This window comes from Quercus suber, unplaced genomic scaffold (genome assembly GCF_002906115.3).
Source record: "Quercus suber isolate HL8 unplaced genomic scaffold, Cork oak 2.0 scaffold_195, whole genome shotgun sequence".
NCBI classification, from domain to species: Eukaryota; Viridiplantae; Streptophyta; class Magnoliopsida; order Fagales; family Fagaceae; genus Quercus; species Quercus suber.
In genome coordinates this window covers 619,360-630,867 of record NW_027069653.1, presented here as the reverse complement: position 1 = coordinate 630,867, position 11,508 = coordinate 619,360, and the positions used below count along the sequence as shown (strand labels likewise).

Sequence of the window (11,508 nt, the reverse complement as noted above, 5' to 3'; positions counted from 1 at the left end):
CTCAAGGTATTTACATTCAGTTCAGTTTGGCATTATAAAAAGGAAGTTAAATTATACTAAATAAAAATAAAAATAAAAATAACTAACTTTTTTGAGTTCACTATCATATTCTTAAGATTTTTTATTTTTTATTATAATCGTTACAATAAAATATGAAGATGAATTCATTAGGGAGCATCAAACTTTAATCGAGAGAGCTTGCTTAGTTACAAAGAGCTGTATGGTTTCGTAGAGGAGAAAAGGTGAAAACTTCTCTTACTGTGTAGGTATTACATTCATCCTAATTTTGTTTAACTGTTCTAAGAATATTTTTTTTATGCTTTCTGTGGAAGCCAGTTCACCCTACTCATGTACTTACCAATTTTCCCTAAACTTACTTAAACCGAGGTGGAAAAAGCCAGTGAAGATCGGCCCAGTAAAAGAAATTGAATAAAATCGACTAAAATCATTGGATCAGACAGTTTTTTACTGCTAGATTTTTGGACTGAATCAATTTCCTTCTTTCAGTATTGGACCTACTTTAAAGTAATTGGCCCCAACACAAAGACTCCATCTTTTAGGAAAAAATATGTAAATATAAAAAATTTCTTTGGTAACTAATCCAAATCAGAGGTTAATCTTGCCTTTTCGTGTTTCTTTTTTTACCAATCTCTGCTCTATAAATCAAGAGGGAACCCCAGCCAAATGCACCACACACACCCCACCATCTCCCTCTCTCTCTCTCTCTCTCACACACACACACACACGCCCAGACACAAATCTTTTGATATCCTCAAGTGAGTGGAAAATGAAGGCATCATACATTGCAGTAGTGTGCACTCTGCTGGTGCTGCTCCTAGCTAAAACACAAGTAATAATGGCAGTAACATGCAATCCAACACAGCTGAGCCCTTGTGTGAGTGCAATCACATCTGCTAGTCCACCATCTACACTGTGCTGCAGTAAGATCAAGGAACAGAAACCCTGCCTCTGCCAGTACCTCAAGAACCCCAACCTCAAAAAGTTTGTCAACTCCCCCAATGCCAGGAAAGTTGCAAACACTTGTGGAACTCCCTTTCCCAAGTGCTAGATGACTAAAACATTCATGGTGGGACTATTTCTCTATCCTATATGCATCATGCTGCTTTGATGCATAATTGTCAAGGGTGGAGATCAGAGAGTTAATTTATGTTAAAGTTGGTGTGGTCTATCGTATATCGTAATATGTTGTTAGTAGCACTAGTTGTGATGGAAATAATGTTGGGGTCATGTGCACATGTTCTCACATTTAGTCTGTTGAGTGGTTTGTCATATACTAGCTGTTGCAAGGCCACTAATGCATTATCAAAATCAATGTTGAACTTGAGCTTTTACTCTCTCCCTCTCTCTCTCTCTCTCTCTCACACACACACACACACATGGAGCCTGCTACACAGTATTTTACTATTTTTTATTATGGAAGAAGGCGAGGAATATGGATTAAAGTCACATTTATATGCATATGAAAAAAATAAATAAATAAAACTGGAAACACAATTTTGCAATTTGTTCGGGTTAGAAGACCAACTGTATTGTAATATCTTCCTAAATTTAATGGAGCACATAAGCAAAATTTCCAATCATAACTTAGATTATCGAGGATAGATGAGGTTTCATGGAAGTTGAATCTAGTAGGCTACAAGGACCACAACAGGGGATTTTATTTCACAATATGGCTTTATGTCACCACCTGATGTTGATTATTTGGAAGTTGATGCTATAGAAAAGTACCTCTTTTTTGTGAGATATATATATATATATATATGTATTGTAATCCTATGTGCAGAGTCTCAATTCCAGCACATCTGCATAGCTCGATTGAATTGGCCAACATAATTATTAGCCAGCATAGTACAGTGAATTAACATTGTCATCAATTTCTCTTACACTAACAACAAATGAGAATGACTGCTAAAATTTAGGCCAATGTGCTAATGGAATTTAAGCTCAGAAGTTGAAGATTGTCTTAAGTCAATTTAGAGGAATGGTTTCCATAGGAGTTTTTCATGCACTTTTGGTTTCTATAGCACAAAAGAAACAATAAATTTACTGGGTAATAACAAACATTAGAAGATAGGTGTTAAATCTGCTGGTGATATGATCAATCTAATAGCTATCTAAAACATCTCTTTCAAGTATTCATTTTTTCCTTCTCAAAATAGGTAGTATATAAAAACTAACCAGTCAAACATGACTACAAAACACCTGTTCGGCAACTCTACCAAAATGAAAGATACCTAATATTTCTAATATTGAATCTATACTCTGAAATCTAGAATGAATGGAACCAAACCAGTGGAATGTGTTATGAAGCAACAAAGCAAATATAGAAAGGAAATAAGCTTGCAGAGCACAAATGAATCCCAGATTTTTCCTTCCAAAGAGATGTTTTAACTTCATTACTTATAATTGACATCAGCATTTGCTCAAGCTTCCAAAACAAGAAAAATTACACATATTCAAGGAGCACAAGACAAATTCTTTTATACATATATATTAGAAAATCTTCTAAGGAAAAGCCCTATGGACTCGCCTCTAATAGCCAAAACCAATTGTCGGATAATACAGGGGCAATATCCGGACAATCTTATTTTAATTTAGATAAATTTAATTTTACAAGTTAAATTCTACTTTAACTATTGGTCCTTTGGATTTTATTCTAGGTCTTGTTAGCTAATTTGGTTATTAGTTGTTATATAATTTCCTAGAGTCAAGTTATTTTTGTAATTCAACAATTAAGCTTGACTCAATTCCATTAGGATTAGGGTTTAATCCCAGTAATCTATATAAGAATTATATTAATAAATTTTCAGTTAGAATTTTCCAATGGCCTGGTGCTAAATCTAGCCCATCATACTCTGCTTGAAACTGATTCCCAGGAACCCTATTCTAAGGTTTATTTTATTTTTCTGTTCTAGTTGATTTTGTTATGTTAGTTTTGATATCAAAGCTAGTATATCCTCAACAAAAGATAGTAGAAAACTTTTTTGAGAACCCCATAAGTCAATACTGCATGTATAAAGGTAATGGGAGTCAAACGTATTTATGTACATGTTGGAAACAGTAATTCTTGGAGTTGACATTCCATGAAAAATGGTTAAACTGCATAACATCAGCAAAAAGAGAAATTAAAAAGGAATAATGCTAGAGATATAAACTATTTTACAAAAAAATTTACAAACTGCTAATGTGGTGAGTAATTATCCGTAAATGAAAAGATAATATTAATAGTGGGCCTAAATGAAAACTAATAAAAAGATGGTCACATTAACATTTTGTAAAAATATTGTAAAATAGTTTGTGTCTATAGCATTACTCATTAAAAAATGCTTCTTATGTTTCTCATGCACAATTTGAGATCAAGATAGTAGATTTTGCATATGCGGTTTTTAGGTCAAATTAGGTTCCTATTATGATAAGGTATTATTAAATAGGCTCTTGAAGTAGACATGCTTCTTGCGGCTTCCACCCCACATTACTTGTACAAGAGGAATTAAGATAATGGCATTTCCTTTCCCAACAGCGGACCTTATTAATATCCAAAAGTTCAAATCAGATGGAAGCCAAATGAATTGATTCTTTTATTCAAATATGAATATTACAAAAATTAATATCTCGAGCCATCATCAAGCAGAGTGCGATCAATCAGTCACACGTTAAGAAATAACTAAGACATTTTGGAGGAAAGCTCCAAAATTCAATTGCATGTACAAAAAGATAAGAATGGAAAGTTACTTACAAACAAAATGTAATTTTTTCACAAATGAATAAGATTTGAAATTTGATTCCAGCCCACAAGCCACTGCCTCTTATCAGATGGAAGCGCAAAATTAAGCTCGAACATTTCCCTTGACATGTTGCCACCTTCTCTGAACCCTACAAGCTTTGCCACAATTTTAGCACTCTCCTGTATATGCTTAGCATCATGGGGATCTGTCCACAGCTTGTTTACTAGTTGCATCTTCCTATGCTTCCCTTCAAGTGGGACATCCCATTTAATGTACAATTCATCTCTCTCTTCCACAGTCAAAAGTGAGGTTAACCTCCTTGCAAGAAATTCCCTTTCACGCTTCAATGCTTTGATACTGCACATTAGAACAAGATATGAAAATTCAAATTTTCAGTCATCTTGTAAAACTAAAAATGAAAACTAATTTTTATTCCAGTAAGCTGTCTGGAAGAGAGAGAGAAGAAAAAGACCTTGATGACAAAGAGATTGTGGGCTCCTCCCCTATTTGAGGAGCTGGGCTTGCATTCCCAAGTTCTGCTAGATGCTGCTGTAACCAAGTCAAGCGCCTAAGCTCCACCTCCATGTATATTTGATCAGCTGGGTCCCCCTTGAATAACAAATAAAACTGGGTCCTATGGATGATGGAGACGTAGCACATATCCCATAACTCAATGATCTTCTGCCTTTGATCTCTAAAAGTTACTTGCCATGAAACCTGTGGCTCATCTGGCTCACATGTGTATTCCTCATCCTCCAAATTGTACCCAGCTTCTTCATTTGCTTCCAGCTCCAGCACCTAGAGGCAATATAAAAAAATGCAAAAATTAAAACGATAGAAAGACGAAGTGTATCAAAGTGAAACAAGTGAACTTCCCAAACTAGTAGTCAAGATGGGAAGAAATTAATAACAGAAAGACAAGATATTATACCTGGCAAACAAGTAGTTGTTTTTGGTATTGAAGTTTGGCCACACGTTCTTTCAGTTCTGTAACATATGCTCTTATGCTTCTTACATTCTCTTCTGCTGCATTTTGGAACATCTTCTGCATTTTCTTCATGTTAACTGAACTAGAACGCCGGTAGCCTGAAGTGTTTTCCTTAGATGAGACATCCCCACCTTCTTCATTCTTTGTTGGTGTTTCCTTTTCAGACTCTGGATGAGTCTCACTGGACACAGTATCATCGTTCTCTGGAGCTATATTTTCAATATCAGATTCCAAAACTTGCCGAGAAGCTGATAGAGGTGAGCAAGGAGATCTTATAAAATTTAGCTGGTTGGCTGCATTACTTGAAGCCAAAGGAAGTAACTTCTTTTTTAGTTCCTTCTTAGTCTTGGAGGATGATTCACTGTTATACTGGTGAAAATTGCTTGGAAGAGACATTACCAATTTGTCTATAGACTTCTGAACATTTTCAAGCTGCTCCTCAAGGTTGGCGATGGTGCTACCCTGTGAATGAAGTCTTGTAATCTCTTCCTTCAAATTAGCACTGACACTCTTATTAGGAGCAACTACATTTCCAACTTCAACTTCTCTTGGTACTGAACGCACAGAGCGCATGTCTCTTATTTCTGCTTGTAGCTTAGCAATTGTTTCAGCTGCATCCTGGTTACCCAATCTATGACAAGCCACCTCCTTTTGTAGTACTTCAAGAGCTCGATTTGCTTCTTCTCCAAGCTGCTCCTGGAGGTGTTCTAGTTTTCGAATTTCATGCATAAGTGTGAACGGAGCTGTTGATGATTGCCTCATAGACTGCCTTAACATTGTACTTCTCACTTTATCACCACGGCCTAGCTCCTTGCCTTCAAGCTTTGGAGATAGTGCACCAGTATAGGAGAGACATTTCTTCACTGATGGACGGGGAGATTCAATTGGATTTGAACCCTGAACAATAGAAATGAAAGAGTAAATTGAAATGAAATTTTTAATTTTAATTTTTGTGAGAAGTTGAAATTAATCACGGGTATGTGTCGGAGAGAGAGAGAGACCTGCTGGTCCTCCTGAAGTTTTTTGCGTAATTCATCCACCTGAGATTGTGCAAGATCTCTTTGGCGTCTCAATTCTTCCATTTCCTTCTCCATCTAGACATGATCAAATACAAGAAATAACCATCATGGATTCAACTCCACTCCACTAACTCCAAAGTCAACCCTGAGATGTATAGCAACCTTACCTGCTGAATTTTGAAATCTTTTTCCTTCTTTGGATCAGGAGTGCGCAGTTCTGCTTCCAGCCTTGCTACTTCCTTCTGCAAATGTTTTACTAGCTGCTTGTCTGAAACAACCTGAAGAGTGTTTAAAGGAGAAAAAAAAATCAGTATTTGTGTTTCTTTTGAAATCAGTAGAAAATGAAATTAACCAAGGGGGACAACGCAACAGTACCATGTTTACTTGGGCATTATTCGTTACTTCTTTTGCCCGGGTAGCAAAGTATAGAGTGTTTCGAGATTGTTCAACATGGCTCATTGCGGGGCTCAAAGTACATATGATGGCGGTGCGTGCATTCCCACCAAGTGAATGCTGCAATATCCGAGTAAGCTTAGAGTCTCTGTAGGGTATATGACCACTTCTTTTGCCGACACTGCACATAAATGATTCAGGGGATCAACAATAGGCTATTTAGATGGATGTGTACATCTTGCCCCAAGCATCATGGAAAATATTGTACTAAGCTTTAAAATGCTCCTCACAGTATTCGCAAACTGCTAATAAGTTCCACTACCTATAATAAGTATTATCGATTTTGTACCATAGCTATGTAAAACACCACAAATCGACCATGATGGACTATTCTGTCCACCCTATTCATTTAACTACAAAGGGGTTAACAATTTCAGTGGAAGTCCAGGAAACCATTCAGAAACACTTGATCATATGCAGGTTGCTGCAAAGAGAGAAACTTTTCTAGTGATCGATTAGTACAACGTAGAAATTTTGTACAAGTCACCTAAACACAGGACACATGCACTGGTGGGAGGATGCGTGTTTCTTTACAATAATAAGCATGTTCACCTGATCCTATCTTCTGTCAATGAGGCTTTCAAGACATTAGTTCATCACAAAGTATGAATTTTACATAAATTCATCTAAACTTAGGCCACATTTAGGTCCAGTGATTTTCCTATTTCATTTTTGACAGTTTACATGTTAGGAAGATGTGTGCTTCTTTTCTAGAGCCCAATGCAACTTTTAAAATTGCACAATGAATAAAATACTACAAGGTTCAAGATGAAAGCAGGCTTAGATGCCTATACTGTATCCATACAGAAAAGCATGTTATAGTAGATTCTGACCTCAGTTTTCTGATTACTGTTGTGAGTGTCATCAAGCTAAGATTAATATGGCACCCTTCCCTGAGCCTAGCACCATCTGCATGTGTCTGTGAAGCTCTTTCGCTTCCAGCTAGATCTACAAAATTCTGCAGATCATAGATATTAATAATTACTCTATGAAAGTAAGCATTGATGCAGTTTAAATTAGCAGGTAAAGGAAAGAATGCTTTATATTTACCAAGCTTGCAACAAAAGACCTCACACAATCTGAATTTTCACGGAGAGTACTTTCAATTGTCTGTGTGGAGAAACAGAAGTATTTATAATATGTTACTTGTCAGAAGAAAAATCTTCATCTAAATGATAATAATACCAAGAGAAATGATCCATGAAAGTTACCAGCCGTATTATCTGATGTGACCGTGAGCTGTTATCATTAAGGGCAGTTTCACCAACTTGCCTTTGAGCTACAAAACCAAAGAAAATGGTAAGTTCCCACCAAGACATAAAAAAATAATAAGGAAGCTAAGCTAACTCAAGCATAAGGAGATACAATTTTATACCTTCACAAATACTGATCAATTGTCTCAAATGTTGATCATCATTTGCTGTTTCCTCTACCAACTTCTCAACCACAGTACCTTTCTGCATGGAGAGAATGACAGAAATTCCAGATGATGGTGGAAAATATCAGTCAAAAGTCAAAGCAAGTTCCTAAAAACAGAAAAACATTTACAGATATAATACCTCTGGATCATCCAACAACTTCAGATTGCGACCAGATTCTGAATTTAACAGGTCTCTTACATTCTCATTATATATTTCAAGTCCAGAAATTTTTATTGTAAAATCTCTCTCCGGTGTCTGCAATCATGCCAAATGAGCATAAAATTAGTTGGGATATGTGCTGCTGACTTCATCAACCGGAGTAAGTACTCATACAAATAAAGAACTTTGCAACATAGAAAGTTCAAGTGGGAAGCTAGTTATACAAATCAATATTGAAGATTTTGATAAAGTGAAAAACTCCAAGCTCAACTTTTTGAGGGAATACTTGATTTTGTTATTCTTTCTTTTTGCCTCAGCCAATACTAGGCATGACTTGAAATACTTTGTAAGTATCTTATCTTTTTGTCTCTCAATAAACACTATCTACTCTATTTTGTAGACATCTTATCTTTTTGTGTCATGAATTTCGTTAAGATATTCTTCAATTATGCTGTAATTTTTATTAGATGTAAAAAATTATACCTTAATCATAATATCATCATAAATTTTCGAGTATATATTGGCCTCATGTCAAATTATAAAATTATCTAGTTCGGGGCCTCAGCCCCACTAAAATAAGTTCCATGCTCTGCCACGGAATAGAATTCAAGAAAAATCCAAGGAACAATAATATTAGGTTACCCTAAAGCTTACATTCATTATATGCCTATAGATATCATTAACAGCTTTCTCTGTGATTCCTCTCATTGTGTATGTCTTCCCGCTGCTAGTTTGTCCATATGCAAATATAGTAGCTGCAATACAAGATATAGAATGATTGTTTAATTCCAGCAAAAAACAAAATTAAAAAAGTAGTCAAGATATATGAATTAAAGGGATATGTACTACCATTGATGCCCATCAAAGAAGACAGGGCAACAGTTTTTACTCCTTCCTCATATACTGCTTCGGTTATACTAGCAGGACCAAAAACTTTATCTGTAATAAGAAGAACCTAGTTAACTGATGATTTTTGAAAGCATAAACAAAAAGAAAGCAAACTTTTATATACATTATAATTAATTATTAAGAGGATATTAAAAAAAAAAAAAAAAAAAGTCAAATACCAAAAGAGAACGATGCTGGTTGAGCTGCACGTTCCTGAGGTGGAGGCTTATACACAATTGTATGATCATCAATGCAATCCCATGCTACCTGGTCTTTGGCCAGCTGCTCCCTTTTGTTTAGAGGCCTTAACCGTACTGTTACGACGATCTTCTCTTCCCTAGATCTTGGCCCTCCCGGGGTTGATACTGGTGTCCTGTCTATCTTTGAAGCAGGTGTTCCTGGAGTTCTAACAGTCATCTTTACACTTAAAATCTAGAAGTGAGCTTACGAGAACACAAAGAAGAAATGGGAACTAGTCCTCTCCCACAAGAATCAAACTCTCTCTGAATGTGACAGTAACTAGGATGGAATAGCAATAGCTGCCAGATCCTAAATGTATCTGTGAAAATCATTCAGGGGTCAGTCCATGACAAAAGAATTAAAATTGGATTATTATATTAACAACTTTGGGTGAAATTTACAAATCTGAACTTATGAAGATGCCATCAAAAGAAATTCAATATAAACCTCATAAGAGTGTATTAAAATGAAACAGACAAAACAAGGAATTGGGTTTTAAATTTTAACATTTCTTCCTTACAATTTTAGCCTAAATCCTCAATTGTATATAAAATACAGCACAATAATTAAACAAAATGAAAATTAAACAGAAATAATGAAAATTTTCCATTTTATTAGTTCTAAAACATCAAAAGCAAAACAAATCAGATGTTTTATCAAAGCAAATAAAAAAATCAAAGGATTTTTTTATTTAAAAAAGAAAAAAAAAATTTCCTCACATCACATTGAGGACACACAAGCAAGGAGTGATCATGAACATGCTGAGGATTTTGAAGTGTCATTCTTATTACGCATTTTATTCTCAAAAAATTGAAATGAACTAAACTAATATACATACAATGCAATATTATCAAATTCATGTTTACATTTTCTTGGATCAAACAGATCAAACAATTTAACCTGTCAAATTGAAAATTACAAAAATGCAATTATTTTTTTAATAAATTTCTCAAAATTTTCTACTCATTTTCAAGTTCAGGTTAGATTTAATCGCAACAAGTTTTTCCTTTTTTCCTAATAAGATTAAAAAAAAAAAAAAGTTTCCATTTTTAAACACAGATAACAATAAAGATCGATTTGAATCATAAAAGGAAACTTAGTTATAGATATAGAAATAGAGAACTATAATAGAAAAATCACTCACGGAAGCTTCGAGAAAAATTCGAGGCGGACGAAACCAAACCGAAATCGATCTACAAGTTTACCAAAACATGAAGAGCGGAGTTAGGTTTTTCTGAGAGATAAGAGCGTCAGAGAGAGAGAGAGAGAGAGCTTTGTTGTGGAAAGATGATTTTATTGATTGAGAGAGTTTTCTAGGGTTTGAAGAGAGAGATACAAAAAACGAAAATGAAAAAAAGCTTTTTTGAGGTCTCTTCTATCAGTGTGTGATTGCGACACTGCTTTTCTCTCTCTGTCCAATCCTTTTGAATTTGGGTCTCCAACGGCTAGTTCTTCTTTTTCTCGTTTTTCTTTTTTTAAATAATAATAATTTTGTCTCTCTCTCTCTCCGATTTATTTATTTATTTATTTTTTTTTTCTTTTGGAGTTAAATCGCCGAGTAAAGCGGTCCCAGCTTTCAAGTTCCAACGGTTTTTCTTTTATTGTTTAATATTTTTAATTTAATTCTCCGACAAAAGGACAGAAAAGTAAAAGGGTATGTTGCTCAGGTACCCCTACGATTTTCTGTTTTTATTTTTTCGTCCTGCAAGGCCTGCCATATTCATTCCAAGTCCATAACATTAACATGTATGAGTTTCACACATATTATTGTCTCTTACTTTAGGTGATGTATTTTAAGTTCACTAATTAAATTAGTTACATTGACTAATACGGTACAAAAATCGTTTTCTCTCTTACGAACATAAATTTAACTATGCCGTTCATTGCTCATTACTTTAGTCAATACAACTTGAGGAAATGCACCACAAAATTGCACATAATTTTTGGGTAGCAAATTAGGAAATATTTGTTCAATAAATTTCTCTTAAGTCGTGTCCCAATAATTTTAAACTGATGTGAATTTCAATTACATCAATTTATATTTCTATTTCCATCATTTTCATTTAGTATATTTAAAAATTACAAAACTAAGTTGTTTAGTATTAATGATAATGCCCATCCAAAAAAAAAAAAAAAAAGTATTAATGGTATTGATGGTAATGTTTTTTATGATGATATGGTGGTGGAAGGGTAATTATTGGGTATTTTCGAAGTACCATAAATGCATACTCTCTCGTCTCATATAACTGTGAGACCCATAATTCATGTGAGATAAGAAAGTACTTATTTATAGTACTCTCGAAGCATTCAATAATTTTCCGTGGTAGAATGACATTAGCCATAATGGTGTTAATGGAGGTGATAAAATGATAATTGTATGGGTGCTGGTAATGACACCTTTGTGCCGTGTGACCAACATCAATAGTCAATAAATAGTGAATGTATATGGTGGCAGCAATGACAAGTAGTGGCCTTGTGGGAGTGCACTCCCCCCCCCCCCCCCCCCAAAAAAAAAAAAAAGGTAGAGAGAGTAGTGATGATGTAATAATATTGGTTAATTTTTTACTCTCTTTTTTATTATTATAAATTTCTTC

The 11,508-nt window shown here is 34.7% G+C and overlaps 2 protein-coding genes across 2 annotated transcripts; one reads left to right on the top strand and one right to left on the bottom strand.

Moving 5' to 3' along the window:
- Positions 1-683: 683 nt before the first annotated feature.
- LOC112006686 (non-specific lipid-transfer protein 2) lies at positions 684-1,352 on the top strand. The gene has a single exon (XM_024038988.2). It carries the CDS (start codon positions 788-790, stop codon positions 1,067-1,069), a length of 282 nt encoding a protein of 93 aa, XP_023894756.1. The 5' UTR covers positions 684-787; the 3' UTR covers positions 1,070-1,352.
- A 2,225-nt stretch (positions 1,353-3,577) lies between these two features.
- Positions 3,578-10,325, bottom strand: LOC112006687 (kinesin-like protein NACK1). The gene is made up of 15 exons (XM_024038989.2): positions 10,059-10,325; positions 8,854-9,233; positions 8,636-8,725; positions 8,441-8,541; positions 7,766-7,882; positions 7,582-7,663; positions 7,418-7,485; positions 7,257-7,316; positions 7,040-7,164; positions 6,129-6,327; positions 5,921-6,031; positions 5,736-5,828; positions 4,678-5,631; positions 4,219-4,544; positions 3,578-4,103 (listed from the first exon to the last, which is right to left on the bottom strand). The coding sequence occupies exons 2-15, from the start codon at positions 9,089-9,091 to the stop codon at positions 3,776-3,778; spliced, it is 2,892 nt and encodes a 963-aa protein (XP_023894757.1). The 5' UTR covers positions 9,092-9,233; positions 10,059-10,325; the 3' UTR covers positions 3,578-3,775.
- Between the last annotated feature and the right edge of the window lie 1,183 nt (positions 10,326-11,508).